This window comes from Branchiostoma lanceolatum, chromosome 4 (assembly GCF_035083965.1).
Source record: "Branchiostoma lanceolatum isolate klBraLanc5 chromosome 4, klBraLanc5.hap2, whole genome shotgun sequence".
Lineage (NCBI taxonomy): Eukaryota > Metazoa > Chordata > Leptocardii > Amphioxiformes > Branchiostomatidae > Branchiostoma > Branchiostoma lanceolatum.
In genome coordinates, this window is record NC_089725.1 from 14,615,063 (window position 1) to 14,632,020 (window position 16,958).

Genomic DNA, 16,958 nt, shown 5'->3' on the forward strand with positions numbered 1-16,958 from the left:
GAAATGTTTGTCTCTCCTCGGAAGCATGACATTGCTCGTAACTACAGCTGCAGAAGATTAGAGTCTATTGCAGAAAACAGCTTCAGACACTTTCACGTGTCAACTGTTCCTACAAAGACAACCCAATGGAGAGTGAAGAGGCACGAAACGCCGAGAGAAAGCGAACAGAAGCCGTCAGGTCACTGTATCGCTACGTCGCGGTCAAAATGAAACAGGTCATTGTTGACATGGTGGAGGTGTGCATCAAAACACTGGGCACAGTTCCGTGTCAGTATGCCATGATAGGAATGGGTTCAATGTCCAGAGAGGAACTGACACCATACTCGGACTTGGAGTTCGCCATTTTGGTGGAAGAAGGGAAGTGTACAGATCAAAACAAGATCTACTTCCGCACCCTTACTCACTTTTGCATCTCAAAGTACTAAACCTAGGTGAAACTATTTTGCCAGCCATGGCAATCAAAAGCCTCAACGACTTTAACAACAAGGAAAAGGACTGGTACTATGACAATACGACACCTTGTGGATTCAGCTTTGACGGCTCCATGCCATGGGCAAGCAAGACAGCCCTCGGTAGAGACCCGACCTCGTCCAAACCTGCCCTAGAACTCATCATGACTCCGAATGAAATGGCGGAACTGCAGAAGGACGAGCGGTCAATCAAAGAAGGATATCACCTAGCTGATGTCCTTTGTAACGTGACTTTGATCTCAGGTGAGCAAACTTTGGTACAGGCTTACAGAACAAAGGTTCAGAGCTTGCTCGATCTTCCCTCTCAAGTAAGACTTGGCTTGACAGTTAGGGCCAAGAGGGCGTTAGCTTCATTGAATGACTTTCCCATTGCAAGGGAATCAATCTTGAAGCACTTCCCATTTTTTTCTAATCCAGTGACTGTCAGGGTGGTCAACGTCAAGAAGGTTTTGTACCGTTTCGGAAGTTTGATTGTGGAATCACTCAGCATCTTGTTTAACTGTATTGGCGAAAGTGTGGGAGGCACATTGACAAACTTGTTACAGATCAACCTCCTGACACCGGAGGCACACCATAATCTAAGTACAGTTGTCGCCATTGTAGACGAACTGCGCTTGCGTACATACGTAGGAAGTAGAGCACAGAGGGAATTGTTAGGGTATGATAATTCAACTAGATGGAATGGGAAATTTTGAGGTGTTCAATCTGACTAGCCAAGAAGACCACATCATTTTGCATCGGATGATTCACACCTTGATACCCTTACAGGCCTGTCTTGATAACTTTCTGACTTCGGCGGACAAAACTGTTCATGCTTTCGTTATAAAATGTCTCGCAGGCAAAATTGATTTGCAAGAGATGTCAGATCGATTGATTCATGTATCTTTTTCTTCTTTCAACAAGAACACATATCAGGCTGACTCTGTGACAACCATGGCTGTAAGCTGGTTACTGGATGACTTTGCTTATCCCTATAGGTCCCCTAGAGGCATTGATATGATGCTAAGGCTGTTGGGGAACTTGGGGAAACCTTTTGAAACTTGTGCCTTTAACAATGTTATCCCTGCAATATTGATGTATGCTCTCTCTAAAGGTGCTTGGTTGTTGTGGCATGGTCTTGCCAGCATCACATTTTTGTCTGCAATTGACTTCGAGGGTCTTTTTGTTACACTCGTCTACTGTGTCTCAGCTCAGATGTTCTATTGCGCAAAACATATCCATTTCGCGCGTGAAATGCTAGACCTTGCCATTGATGAATACAGCAAGTGCGAAGAAATTGAGTATACTTTGGGGCACATGATACGGTCTTCATACAAAACTTGTGTGGAATTACTTGGCAGATTGTCGGTCGCCCTTGGTGATCATGGAACAGCTTTCAAATATCTCGACGACGATCTGCAGTTAGAACGGTCCTCGAATGAACGGGAATACAGTCGAGAAAATGAGATGACGAAACGTTTCCTGCTGTGGCAAACATGCTCTGAGCTTTCCATGCCAGAGGAAGCAGAGAAGCACAAGCTGGGATGGATAAACTGTTTACATCCACGTTCGTCGGAAACTGTACTAATGCTAGAGGGAAGAACTTCCAATGATGATGTCCAAACCATTGAACACGGATTGCAGAGGTTCGGAGAATCTCTCCAAGTGGACAAATCTGTCGTACCGTGGGACATTGCAGTCTATGTACTCAAATATTCTGCGCTTTTGGAAAGCCAGGAGCGCAATAGAGAGGTTGATCGGCTGTTCGAAACTGCACTGGGCAAATTGCCGGACCAATACGAAGTCAAGAATGATTTTGATACAAAAGTATATCCAAGAATGGTAGTATTGCAACATGCATGCCTGTTCTACATGAGGCATGGCAATAGAAGACAATCTTTGGAGTGCCTCCAAACTGCTCTCAAATGCTCATCACACATACTTAGTGATCATGGCGTCAACGTGTACACTGATCAAGCCAGTATAAATCACGTTGGTTTCTGCACTGCGGTACTCAATTTCCGAGACAGCATCGGGTACAATGAAGTAGTGAAGGAGACCGTACTCGCGGACATCGACAAGATCTGCTCCATTGTATTATTCCGCGCAACATTGTTTGGATCAAAGCTAGTTGAAACCTACGCTGACTGTCAGTATGATTCTGGAAAAACATTAGAGAACATTGGGGAAACCCTGGTGGCTGTAGAAATGTATCATGTTGGACTGACGATTTGTACCTCGCACGAATCCTTTGCCAAAGCGCTTGTGTTTCTTTTTTCTATGTTCAGAGCTCGTCGAATGTTCTAAAGGCTAGAGAGTACTTAAATCATCACCATTAGTCAAACTGATGTAGATTTTTTTCCTTGATTTTATTGGCTTCTTCGCATGTTTGAAGTTGAAATTTAAGTGTGCGATAGCCACATCAGTCTCTAATGGACACACTTAGCCTATACAGATATCAACTATGTATTGGACAGTTTAGGTCAATCTTTGTACACGTATATAGTACCATTTTGAATGTGATAAGCAACATTTCAGCACAATGTGCATGTGTAAAATAGGTCAATGTGATTTTTGCAGGGGAATGGAAATAGATGCGTGCACATGTGACGCCAATGAAATTGCGTTGTTCAATCTTTTCTGCTTTTGATGAGCTAGGATGAATGATTATCACAGTATATAGCAACCCTATTTATCCAATGGCATATTTCTTTGTTTGCCTGGCGTCTGTTTCAATTTTTTTTAGAAAATATCATTTTTGTTTTCAACCAAAACAATTTTTTACGATCAAGGTTTGCGAACAAGTGCAGAACTAGCGGAAGTGAAACTCATGTCACAGGGCGACAAAAGGAAGTAATATATAAAGTGTTAGCGAAACTATGCAAAATAGGGCAGTGCTGAGGTCATCGATCATATGATGGGGCAGAAAACTGTTTTTCTAAGTTACACCACATAGGCATACTCAAGTGGAATCGAATTGAACTGAAACCTAGGTTGGTAGATAACAATGTGTTTAAAGATAGAAAAGCAAAATAGAGCAACAATAGAGAAGATATTTGCTATAAATAGAGTATAATGCAACGTGACATTCTCCGCGGACTTGTCAAACAAGCAAGTCATTATATGAATCAAACGTCCCTTGGAACCTCGTGACTTCACTGATGTATGTTGAACGAACTTTTAGTCTCACAACTGCAGAGTCCAGGCATTTGGAAGCTTTCTCTCTTTTTTTTCTAATTGTAACGGTCTATATGAATTTCAGGTGCACTGTTCGAAGGAGATGCAAGGAAACGTATATTACGTAACCAAAGGTTGCATCGGTTGAATCCTCCAATTCTTCCACAGTGACTATAGACCTGTATCTTATCTCACTGAAGAGATACATGTATATAATTTCGCATCTTGAAACAGAATTGTAACATATACCATGGTAGCAACACTTAAATGAGAAAATTATGGATATACATGCAAATTGGGTGTACATGATATTGACAGTGTTGTCATGCTGTTCCCCTTCCTCGTTTACGTATAAGTTTGCTTAAGAATAAATTAAGCTCTGATCATATCAGCACAAAGGTACCTCTCGAATAACGTTAAACCGATTGTACCAGATAAACAGATCGCTGACATCGGTCTGCTCTCACTCTACAACAAGTAGGCAACTATTTTTATCCCTTCCGGATTGTAGTTAAACGATCAGCAGTGGAGTATCGAAACTCCCCCTCCATAGGCATGCAATTGGGAAGTAATTGAGGAACACTATCGATCACAAAGAAAGACGAAAGTTTCAAATGTTCCCTTTTATATGGTATATATATTTGAACCGCTGTTTTCGCCGTAGAACAAATCTACAGCAACGGTTCCTGTCTACCACAATGGCGACTTTGTCGAGTCAGTTCCTAGAGGCTGATGTACTCTTTTCTCATGGGTTATTGGACATTGCGGAGGAGGCATACGCGCAGATACTGAAACATGCTTTGGACATGGACGATAAGCTGTTGGAAGTTGCCGCCCTAAAAGCCCTCGGTGACGTTTATCTCGAGAAGAGTCGGGTCAGTAAAGACGGTAAAGACTTCACCAAAGCCTCGGCCTTGTACAACGCGGCACTGGTGCGATGTGCGGACTGGGACGGCAGACAGAGCCTGGTGCACCGCATCAAACGTACGGAGAAATGCTTCATGAGACATGTGGCTGGTATCCGAAAACCTGTCGCTTCTACTCGTAAAGAAGATATAAATCGTAAACTCAAACTGGAGAAGACTCGCAATAGATGCAAAGGGCAACTTCAAACGCTTTCTTCACAGGCGTACTCTTCCTATGAAGCCAACCCAATGGAGAGTGAAGAGGCAAGGAATGCCGAAGGGAGACGAACAGAAGCGGTCAGGTCACTGTATCGCTACGTCGCGGTCAAAATGAAGCAGTTCATTGTTGACATGTTGGATGAATGCATCAAAACACTAGGCACAGTTCCGTGCCAGTATGCCATGATAGGAATGGGTTCGATATGCAGGGAAGAAATGACGCCATACTCCGACCTGGAGTTCGCCATTTTGGTGGAAGAAGGGAAGTGTACACATCAAAACAAGAACTACTTCCGCTCTCTCACCCACTTGCTTCATTTGAAAGTCTTAAACCTAGGAGAAACAATCCTGCCAGCCATGGCAATCAAAAGCCTCAACGACTTCAACAACAAGGAAAAGGACTGGTACTATGACAATACGACACCTTGTGGATTCAGCTTTGACGGCTCCATGCCCTGGGCAAGCAAGACAGCCCTCGGTAGAGACCCGACCTCGTCCAAACCTGCCCTAGAACTCATCATGACTCCGAATGAAATGGCGGAGCTGCAACAGGATGAGCGATCAGTGAAGGAAGGGTATCACCTAGCCGATGTCCTTTGTAACGTGACTTTGATCTCAGGTGAGCAAACTTTGGTAGAGGATTACAGATGCAAGGTGCAGGAGTTGCTCGATCTTCCCTCTCAAGTAAGACTCGGATTGACAGTGAGAGCAGAGAGGGCGTTAGAATCCTTGTCAGGATTTCCCATAGCGAGGGAATCTATTTTAAAGCACTTTGGCGTTTTGGGCCGTCCGGTCAACGTAAAGAAAGTTTTATACCGTTTAGGTAGTTTGATAGTGGAATCACTTGGATTGTTGTTCAACTGTTTCGGGGAAAGTGTGGAGAACACTTTAAGAAATGTGTTGCAGATCAACGCTCTGACTCCAGAGGCACATCATAATCTTAGTACACTCGTTGCCATTGTGGATGAACTACGCCTGCATACATACTTCGCGAACAGAGCACAGCGAGGATTGTTGGGATTTAGTTTTACGATGGGTGACTACAGGGTTTACAATACATCTGACTGTAAACACCACGTCATCTGGCGTCGGTTGTTGTACACGTTGATACCACTGCACGTCTGTTTGAATAATTTTCTCGCTGCGATAGACAAAGCAGTTCATGCTTCCGTCATCAAGTCCCTCCAAGGCAAAGTTGATATGATCGGGCTGTTAAATCATTTAACTGACATTTCTCGCTCTGCTTTCAACAAGGACACATACAGGGCTGATCCTATGACTGCCGGTTTAGTAGGGATGTTATTGGGCGACCTTGCCCCTTCATATCGCTTACAAGGAGACGCTCCATCTGTTGTCAATTCGGCTGTTACTAAGTTTGTCGAATATTCGTTCAATATGAAAAAGATGAAACTTGTTGATGGTTACGGGATTCACGATGATTTTACGACAACCTTTCTTCCGGGTGTCTTCGATGCAATGGGACATCAGGCTCGACAGTTTTTAAACAGCCCGCTGACGTTTGGGCTGGGTGTTCATTTTCTTACACCAATGTATTGCTCTTTTGCTAATGCGTTTTACTACACAAGAGATTTGCAACTGGCACGTGAGATGCTAGATCTTGCCATTAATGAAGACAAGAATCACACGTACAGTAATTTTCTTCCTAAGCACATGTACCAGAGATTGCCTCCACGTAAACTTTCTGTAGTTCTAATCAGCAGACTGTCGGCTGCTCTTAGTGATCACACAACTGCTGTTAAGTATCTCGAGGAAGATCTCCGAATAGAGTGGATGAATAAACGCGATTACAAGCGAGAAAATGAGATGACGACTCGTTTCCTGCTATGGCAGTCCTACACTGAGCTATCCATGCCAGAGGAAGCAGAGAATCATAGGCTGGGATGGATAAACTGTTTACATCCACATTTATCGGAAACTGTCCTAATGTTACAGGGAAGAACTTCCCTTGAAGATGTCCAAAATAGAACCGTTGAAGACAGATTGCAGATGTTCGGAGAATCTCTCCAAGCGGACAAATCAGTCGTACCGTGGGACGTTGCCGTTTATGTATTGAATTATTCGGCGCTGTTGAAAAAACAAAGACGTTATGTAGACGTATATCGTTTGTTCGACTCAGCACTGAACAAACTGGCGCAATGGAAAGGCCCAAAAGACTTCGACACAAAAGTGTATCCGAGAATGATTGCATCGCAAGCCGCATGTCTCTTCTACTTGAGACACGGCAATCGTGGAAGATCTTTGGAGTGCCTCGAAAGTGTCCTTAGATATTCGACTCTGCTTCCCCTCGATCGTGAGGCCCACGCCTGCAAGGATCACGCTACGGTGAGTTATGTTCGCTTTATCACTGCGGCTCTGCATTGCGAACAAACCATTGAGTACAATGAAGACGTGAAGAACATCTTATTGGCCAACATCGACGAAGTTCGCTCCATTTTATTATTCCGCGCCACAACGTTCGGGCCGAAAGTTGCCGAAGCGTGCGTTGACTGTGTATATGATTTGGGGAAGACTTTGCAGACCATTGGAGAAACCCTGGCAGCGGTAGAAATATTTCATGTCGGACTGAAGATTTGCACTTCGCACAAACTCTTTGCCAAATCGCTTGTTTTTCTTGCCTCTATGTTCAGAGCTCGTCGAATGCTCTAAAGGCAACTTCCACTAACAATACCCTGATAATCACCATTGGGAAAATGTATGTCCTAATTTCTAAAACCTTTCTTTGGAGATAGCATTAATATTCTCTAATGAACACAAGTGTACTGTTATAAAGTACGTGTTCGCGAGTTTAGGCCAATCTTTGTGTACGATATTTTGTGGCAAACGATATTTTAAACACAATGCACAGAAGAAAAGTGATAGCAACATTTCCAAGGGAATGAAAATAGACGCGTATACATGTGGCGCCAATCAAATGGTGTTGTTCCCTCTCTTCTGCATTCGCTGATCTGGGATGTATGATGAGTTATTACAGTATACAACAAGCTTATGTACCCATGTGTTCTTTGTTTGCTTGACTGTGCAGTTCAAGAATACAAATTAGGAATGGACCACTAATTATTCTGAAATGATTGTAGGTGTGCAGTGCTATACTGTTTTGTCGTCTCTTTTGTGGCTACATTATGCATTCAAACCGACCAAAGTTGGCCTTCGGCTGGTTCACTTTGAGAAATATTCGTGAATAGGTGCTATTTGTGTTTTGAACCAATATACGTTTGTACGATCAGGTTTGCGCGGACAAGAAGGAAGTCAAAGTCATGTCACAAGGCGAAAGAGGAATTGATATATAACGTGTTGGCGAAACTATGCAATATAGGGAAGGGTGAAGTCATCGCTCATGTGATGGGACAGAAAACTGTTTATGTACGTTACACCACGTTGGCCAAGTTGCATACTCAAGAGGAAATGGAATGGAATTGACCTGAAGGCTTAGCTTGAGTTTAATGTTGGTTGAATATGACGTTCGTCGAAGCACAATGCCATCCCTGTGCATGCATCTGTTGTCACACTGCAATAACGGGCATGGGAATCAAATACAAAATAAAATGTCAGGAAACTATGTTTTGTCTTAATGTTTTTATATGTTTGTATAAGCAATTCCAACAATATGAGATCACACTGAATTGATAAATATTGACTGTAAATAGACGGCATCATTTCCGTCAAAGAGGAATTTTATTGGTAAACATTGAAGCTACAATGTAGAAAAGACGATGAAAATGAAGACCATTTGCATGATAAATGAAAAAAATATCATAACTCAAGATGGGATTGATTCATCATGATTTTTGGTAGGTAGATAGCCTAAGTGATGCGTTCCATGATAGAACTATTCAAACATGTGAAATTTGTAACTGAGGAAGAGAGGAATGTTGATAGATAAAAATATGCAAATGAAGACCTAACGTACATGACTAATGATTAACTATCATCATTCCATACTGGTAAATGACGGCAATTTCATACTTGTGCATTTGGAAGTTTTGTGAATGTAAGCATCGTTGAGTATGAATTATGCTAATGAGGACCTTATTTGCATAATTTATGATAAAACGCTAGAATAAATTTGTGAAGGTAAGACTGTCATACTTTGGACAACTACTTTTTGGGTAGAGAAGATGATCAACTGATATGATTTATGCAAACAAGGACATTATTTGCATAATCACTTATTCATTCATATTCAACGTTCATACTTGCGATAAAGATTGTGATAATAGGGTAATGGTCGGGTAAAAGGTCATTGATATAGAGTTATATATAGTAAAAATGAAGGCCTCATTTCCATCATTACTGAAATACATTTACATGTATATGTAAATACATTTCTGATGGATGCTTTAGATTTAATAATCTTGACATTTGTTAGTTATGAAGAGATGAACATCTTGTAGAAATCAAACTAGCACTCTTAGAGTGCGTGTCTACAATTTATTATTTAGAAAGATGAAGATGAGCTCATGCTACATTTGAATTCAACTTTCCGCTCTATATTACAGCTGAATGGCTCAAACGCAATACATATAGTGATTCACACTTACAGCGACGTTCAGCGGAAAGGCTAGGCACTGATTTACTCAAAATACCTGTACGCCCACTACAAGACGTTGCTCATTCTGAACGTTTGGTTGATATAGTCCACGGTATGGGAAAAAAACAGAGCTCGAAGACAGAATGTGCTACATTCATTCTTCTACCGAAAGCTAATAGCCACCTGTTACAAGGGAATCTCTGTACTTTATTATGTTACGACACCTGAGCCATGTGATAATCAAAACGTTACATGCTTAAGATAATGGCAAAATACAACACCATGACGAATGTGAATGTATCTATTTCAGATTGGTAGGAACAATACCGAATGACACCATAAATACCATAAACTAGATGATTGTAAAAGATATCAACTCTCTGTAAATATCTTTAAAATATGTATCTACATCTTGAAAATCAGACTGATTTTCAGGACCAAAATGTTTTTCTTATGAAATCCTCTAGGAAATGTTTTAGGCGGCCTGCTCTTCGGGACTGCGGCGCCCCTCGTCATGTGCCTGTTGGTGGCGCAGGGCGGTGTCCGCACACAAGGCATCACGGGAGTGGTGACGGGCCAGGGTCTGCACGGGGGTGCCGGGAGCCGTCTGGTTGTCGTCATCTGTAGATTTATGCAAATTAATGCAAATTTATATGCACATGCCTTATCAATATGAAAATGTATGAAACATAGCTATTAATATCCAAGTACTCGTTTCTATTGCAACTCTATTCATTTCAATAAAAAGATACCGCTTGCAGAAAGGAACGTTAACTCTTTCTGTAACTTTATCCTCATCTAAACACAAGCTGCAAAATACAAGTTTAGGACAATATCAATAATTTGCAGCGCTCCAAAGGTTGGTAGGTGATGTCTTCATGATCACGCAAGGAATTGTTTCAATTGCCCTCATGTATAATCAACGTTTTGAATAGCAACAACAAAATATTACTTGAATTTTATATGAGACTTCAGAAAAACAGACCTCCATCGGGCGTGTCCCGGTGTAGTTTTCCGCCTTGCAGAGACGGGGCGAGAGAGATCATCGCTTTCTCGATGTCCGAGCCCCGGGTTTGTGGCCGTGCATGCAAACGACACAGCACGATCGCCATCACTACAACGGCGACCACTGGGACAAGAGGCAGAGCCGCCATGATAAGGTACCCCAGCATCACCTCGTGGTGGGACAGGATGATTCTGTCTTCTGAAATTGATATCGATAGAAATTCTTGGAAACCGCAGAAAGTATTGTCATTGTGTGCGAGACTATTGTTATTGGGAGGGCCACTCTCTGCTTCGCAGCCAGGGGCTGAATTGCGTGCGAGGAGCGCACATTTGGCGGAGCGAAATCGCAAGGGTCTGGGGCGGCTGCCATTCGGCGCTAACCTGGTGTGACTGGTTACAAACCTACAGTCCTATGCCCCATGTGCGGCCATAGGACTGTAGGTTTGTAACCAGTCACACCGGGAAGGACCCCTACTCTTTTCGATAAATGTAGTGGGTTCTTCACCCAACCTCTCATTCTGGTCTGTCCGATTGCATTATTTGCACTCAGGTAGTTCATTCATTCTTTATTTCTGGATGATCTTACATATCGAGACATTTTCGTTGTCAGTATTACAGACCTGGGAATATTATACAGAATTCAGACACTGAGTTTAAGATTTAGAAGACTAGTGTACCTTTAGGAAATGTTTCACTGCGGTGGTTTCCCCCAGGATGACGGTGCCTGTGTGTCGGGATGGTCGTCCGTTCAGTCCGCTCAGTCAGTTGCTTTGCCAAATAGTCTACAATATTTAACAGTACAAAAGATCATCCTTGTTGCAATTCAAAGCTATAAGATAGCCATTTGTGTGTCAACTGTAATATTCTCAAAATGAAGAATAGAACTGGCAAAAAAAAACGGTATGAGACATACATGAGTGTAAAAACAAAATCAACATGATCAAACAAAGAAATAAAGTCTTACGGCAATTGTCTTTTCTCTTTACTTCCTTTATGTTTACGATTTATATTTAAGAGTGCTCTCTATTCTTTGGATCTCTCCCTGTCTCTGTTGGTAAAGGTCCGGGTCTCTGCAGTTCTGTGGGAAATTCCCGTGTGCATATAGTCATACATGTACATTTGCTCTTTGTACAGTACTCAAAGAAAAATCCCCTTGCTTCGCTATTCACTGCCACTATTGGTTAATTCCCAGGGGAACTTTCCACGCAAAAGCGTTTTATTACAATTAGGAAACTGTCAGCAATTCGGTCATATTAATAGTGGTATCTTTCTCCATACTTTCTTCCAAATAATGCATTAATCTTCTGTGTATCAAAAATGCTTGAAAATGACGATATTGAAGGGATATATGCTTGGTATTTTGCATGCTGAAGGCAGACTGTCGGCGGCAGGTGCAAACATGCGGGCATGTATAGGCTTGCATCCAGCGCAAACACTACGCATCAAGACCATTTCAACATACACAGTCTCTTTCAGATCGTAGACCACTTTGAAGGTGCAAAGATATCAAAGCCAAGCAAAGCATTTGGCGGTTAATATCATCAGCAACCTAAGCACGTACGTCTGTGAAACATTATGTACTTCACAATTCTCTTTTTCCATCAGCACTTGCTTTGGATCTTGTTTTTAATTTCAGACAGTATGTCATCTTGTATACCATTGAGGTTGGCGTATATATCCATAGGGATCAGTATTGAGTACAACGTTTTGCATAATGTTACAACATGAAAATGAAGTAAAAATAGCTGATACCTGGACATTTTTCGCGACATTCGTCCATCGTGCCCCTTGCCTTTTCGCACAGAAGCCGACAGGGCTCGCAATTTCGGGTGAACTGGTCGTAGTAGCTGTCCACGCCGCACTGTCCGCCATCTTGACCAGAGACAGGACGTCCTAAGGACGATATCAGCAAAATGACCAGAAGAAGTTTAGACGACGTTTTCGTACGGTGAGTCATCTTGCGGTTTGTGTGTGGGGCTGGGTGTGTTTTACTGAACTGCGCCACTTGCTGTTTTTGGTGATGTGTTACGGGAAAACCCAGTAAGCGAATGGGAATCCCCTAAATATCACGTGCCTAAGGCATGAACAAGTCTTTTATGTCCCACTGATGCATGTTATATAATAGTGCGAGATTTTCTTTATTGTCGCCCCTGCATCTGAGCAAGTCCCTATATTACGCTCGTATGTTGTGAATACCGTCCATGACATGGCCTTCACTGGCTATGTTTGTATTCTGCCAAGTGATTTTGGTGTACATCTGTGTGCTGCGTGCATTAAGGCTCTTATATAGCCTTTTTTGTCAATTGTAATATACATCAAGGGACTTTAAGCCTCGTCGTGTATTTCACACCTTGCCTCTGTGGGGCTTTTTATCGTGTGGAGGTTCTAAAACAATAAATGCTGTAAAAACGTGTCACCAGAGATATCACTCCTGTATTTTGATAAATGATTTCTTCTAAGATATATAGACTCCAGATCCTTAATTGATTGAAAAAAGGTATTATCCTAATAGTTTGCAGTTTTTCCTATACTTATCAACATGACTTTGCCGTTCGTGTATATGAGGAGTAAGAAAAGACATTCACATCTAGCGACGTCTAGCCGAATATCTTTGAAGTGCAATGACACGCTTTGTATGCCACTTGTTAGCTTTTATTTACACACCTTCCCTTCCACAACCCCAAATGCTTAAAAATACAGAACAATTCGACTTACAGCAACATCTTCATTTCTGGAAAGTTACCCATCAAATAATACAGTTTATTATGCTAGCGCCTTAATATTGAAACACTCTGAAGAAAATAAATCATGATTTATCCCTTTTTTGTCACAAGAAAACCTTACATACGTAATGTAGACATAATGTAGTCAATAGATATATTTACATTCCTATCATAATCGAAATCTTTTATTCATGAAATAAGACATCTCTCATTTGAAGAGTACAAAGGATTCTACATACATAAGTCACAACGTTATTGTGCTTGATATGAATCGCACATATATAACGTTCATGACAAAATAAACACAACACATGACCGCAAATGTCTTGTCAAAGGACAGTCTGCCAGATCGCATATTCATTCAAACACAACAAAACGAAGATAGTTATGGTCATATCCTTCTTAGACATCAGACTCTGAGGAACTTCTGCGACCCTCGTCGTGAGCTTGCTGGTTCCTCAAGGCGTCTTCCACGTTCAGGCGGTTGTGGGAGGGGCAGCGGCTAGCGTTCTGCACGGGGAGAGAGGTGTTGGTCTCCGCCGCTTCTTCTCCTGCGAGATACGAAGATATAACACATAGGTTATAGGACAGCCATTACTGTATCAATCTGTCCCATAGCTGTAAGTGTATCTTTTGAATTCCGGCACACTGAATTTAATCGATATGACTTTACTTTTGTGTAAAATCTTAAGGATAATGTGGCTGCAGCAAAACATTAGAAATGGGGTGACGGGGTAATAAGACTTGGAATTGGGCCAGGATGACATCTAAGACACTTGTCCTTGTAATAAGTATTTAGCGATAACTTTACCTCCTTCTGGGTGGTCTCGCACATTTTCTTCTTCAGGCGGTTCCACTTGCAATGCAAGGGGAGGTTGGTGTGGGATCGGGTTGTAGTAACTCTCCTCGTCCAGTCGCTTCCTTCTGGCTTGTAGCAGGTAGAAACATCCGCCGATCACCACAACTGTGGCTACCGCCGTCAGGGCTAAGATGGTGTAGATTACACCCCGAAGGCTGTCGTTGATGGCACTCAATTGGGTTGCAATTTGAACTGTGTTGGTAAAAACGACAAGTAACGGTCACCATAAATGCACCCGACTTTTATACTATAATGTCAACTTTCGGAATTCTACCAGATACCGTTTTTCAAAGGTGGTGGTATTATGGTACCCGTCGTAATTGACGTTATACCCCCCTCCCCACCTGTGTGAAGTCAAGGTCAGCAGTAACGTACCATTGTCAACCCGGACTGCTTCTCCTGTACCGTGACCTTGACCCCCGTGATGACCGTGACGTGGCCTGTACACAGGTGTTGTCGTCTGCAGTTGAACCATCGCCAGGTAGTCTGTCAAGAACAAATAAAAAAGTTACAAAAAGGCAACAAAATGTAACGTTACTTACAAACAAACCAGATGCTACAAGTACTACATGTATATCCACTACCAACCCACCCAGATGACAATGCCGTAAAACAATAAAGATGTATTTCCTATACCTATAAGGTGGCTTGCAGTGTTATACAATGTATACTTGTTCAAGCAGAGACCTATTTGACTTGGCAAGGAGTCAAGCCCACCCGTCATTAATATCAGTTTCAACAGTAGGGGGAGTCCGGGGGTAAAGTCCACAAGGGAAAGTCCCAGAAATGACGTGAGGGAAATTCCATCAGTAAAAAGAAAATTACCATAGACTATGGTGAAGTGATTATTGTTTGTTTGACATTCATTCCAATTTTTTACATGAAATTGTATATTTTCTTACATTTTGGGTGTATCAGACATCAATACATCATGCAATCATGTACAATGTATCAGGTTATTATACCCGTTTATACGGTTTAATTCTAAATCCGTTATATCTAATTATGAAAGTAACTCGTGGGTTTTTACGGTCTGAAACACGAGCAGAGAGCTACAAAATACCTTGCCCTGTTTTACTTACCTCCACATTTCTGCTCGCATTCTTTCATGGTATCCCGTGCCACCTCGCACAACAGGCTACACGCCTCGCAGTTCCTCGTAAACTCGTCATAATACTTGTCCACGTCACACCTTCTGTCCACTTGTTCTTCTGAAGAACTCGTCCCCTCTACAACAATGACCAAAACTACACAACAGAGGACAATCGCAATATGACTCATACCAAGAAAACGCGCCATGCTTGGTCTGTATACTCTCTCAGTGTGCTGTTACCAAACGATTTTGCTGCGTACTAGATTCACTGGTCCTGTGACTAAGTGGAAAGTACCAGACTCCGGGGAATCACCTTACCAAACAAAAGGCAGCATTGTTTATGGTACTGTACTGCTTGCCGTGTTACCATACCCTTGTGCCAACTTTCGAGAAAATGCCAAACGTTTGGTGTTGAAAATTTGGTACTTCGGTGCTCAAGGGTTAAAAGCGAATTGCACATTCAAAGTTTAGTTTGGATTTTTGTAATTTTGATATAGAAATGCAACGTTGCCAATCACGGGATCGCTGTGTTATCAAGAGAAAGGGGAATCCCACAATTTCGGGGAATTCACCTGGATGTACTTTACGTGACATTTGTATAGCGTGCACTAGTTCTAGCCTTCTAAACATAACGTTACACTTGTATCAGAAAAAAGGATCGCATCAACTTCAGTGTCGAACTGTTGCAAAATTCGAACATTTGAAACGTTTCATGACATTTCCATGCTACATTATGAGTATCTATAAACTATTTGTCTAAGGTGCAAGAAGTACTGGTTTTCGCCAGTTTGAACCAGAATCAGGGCACCGCGGGGAATCCCACCTATTTCAAAGGTTAACAGGTGGTTAGGCACTACGTCATGAATATTCATGAGGCGAAGTAAATAGGCCAAGGGTCATTCCGCAAGACCTGTATTACCTGCGCAAGCCGGTACTTCAAACAAAGCTAAAACGACCGTCTACTCGTATGTCACTTACTATTTATTGAATGAAGCCGACCTAACCTACAGTAAGGACCCAGTTGATACACAAGTGTTGTTTTTTTATAAGAATCGGTCTGATTGCAATTGGCCAGGCTACAACGAATGGAGTGGTTTGACTTATTTTGGGGCGTTCATTATCTCCAAGCAGATGTTTAGCGGAATATTGTAATGTTTTCTGCTGTCAGTGAAGTTTGGCTATCAGAAAACGTTACGATCTTGAACCACAACAACATGTGTAGATTAGGTGTTCAAGATTGAAAGGGCACGTCTATTTCGTCAGTGCTGCATTTTCACAGGTAACGTTAGACTTTCTGTTAGTTAAAGATACACGTTTACGTCTGCCCTAGTACAAAATATAACCGTTGTTGTTTGTTTTGTTAGTTCTTGGCCTGATGACAAATACAATTGGGAGTCTTGTACGTAATCTAAAGAAATCAATTGTCACAGCACATTACTAAGCTGAAAACGTTGCACTTCAATAAGCCCCAAGTATTTCCCCAGGATGTTTGTGTGTGGCAGTAAAGAGTAGTGTGACACCTGTGGCCTTGAAAACCACCGAGTGTTACACGGGGTCATTCTAGACACCTAAAATCACATGGCCGAAAAAGTAATATCAATCGTACAATGTATGCCCGCAATGCAGTTAACAGTATTGGTAAATGCAAACCTCCATTCGTTTGCTACGCCGCAAGCTTCGACGTCAATATGTAAAATTACACCTTTCGAACAGAGTTGCAGTGACCGGAAATGACGTCATACTACGGTTGACTGGAACAGACAACACCGGTGAAATACGTAAGGCCACAGCAAGTAAATTTTATGGATGACATCCTCCACAGACTCCAAAATTAATGAGATAGGGCGAAAAAAAAACAAGGCGGGCCAAAAAAAACAAGATTCCTATATTTTCAAATTTTGAGATCATTAGTCTTGTTAAACAAGAATTGAGGCGACGAAATATGATATCACGACCAACAGGTCTTTTATTCCTGTTTT

General features: G+C 42.0%; 2 protein-coding genes across 2 annotated transcripts; both read right to left on the minus strand.

The window, feature by feature from the left end:
- Positions 1–9,179: 9,179 nt before the first annotated feature.
- LOC136432793 (uncharacterized) lies at positions 9,180–12,359 on the minus strand. Its single transcript, XM_066424292.1, has 4 exons — positions 12,057–12,359; positions 10,982–11,086; positions 10,285–10,503; positions 9,180–9,920 (listed from the first exon to the last, which is right to left on the minus strand). Exons 1-4 carry the CDS (start codon positions 12,259–12,261, stop codon positions 9,775–9,777), a joined length of 675 nt encoding a protein of 224 aa, XP_066280389.1. The 5' UTR covers positions 12,262–12,359; the 3' UTR covers positions 9,180–9,774.
- Positions 12,360–12,825: 466 nt separating this feature from the next.
- On the minus strand, positions 12,826–15,580 carry LOC136432796 (uncharacterized). The gene is made up of 4 exons (XM_066424296.1): positions 14,969–15,580; positions 14,262–14,372; positions 13,839–14,078; positions 12,826–13,578 (listed from the first exon to the last, which is right to left on the minus strand). Exons 1-4 carry the CDS (start codon positions 15,183–15,185, stop codon positions 13,430–13,432), a joined length of 717 nt encoding a protein of 238 aa, XP_066280393.1. The 5' UTR covers positions 15,186–15,580; the 3' UTR covers positions 12,826–13,429.
- Between the last annotated feature and the right edge of the window lie 1,378 nt (positions 15,581–16,958).

Coding starts and splice junctions, on each gene's coding strand:
- LOC136432793 (XM_066424292.1), bottom strand. CDS start 12,261: ATGACTCACCGTACGAAAACGTCGTCTAAACTTCTTCTGGTCATTTTG. Junction 10,504..10,981: donor CAGTGAAACATTTCCTAAAG/GTACACTAGTCT, acceptor TATCAATTTCAG/AAGACAGAATCATCCTGTCC. Junction 9,921..10,284: donor CCGGGACACGCCCGATGGAG/GTCTGTTTTTCT, acceptor ATAAATCTACAG/ATGACGACAACCAGACGGCT.
- LOC136432796 (XM_066424296.1), bottom strand. CDS start 15,185: ATGGCGCGTTTTCTTGGTATGAGTCATATTGCGATTGTCCTCTGTTGT. Junction 14,373..14,968: donor ATGCGAGCAGAAATGTGGAG/GTAAGTAAAACA, acceptor TGTTCTTGACAG/ACTACCTGGCGATGGTTCAA. Junction 13,579..13,838: donor GCGAGACCACCCAGAAGGAG/GTAAAGTTATCG, acceptor CGTATCTCGCAG/GAGAAGAAGCGGCGGAGACC.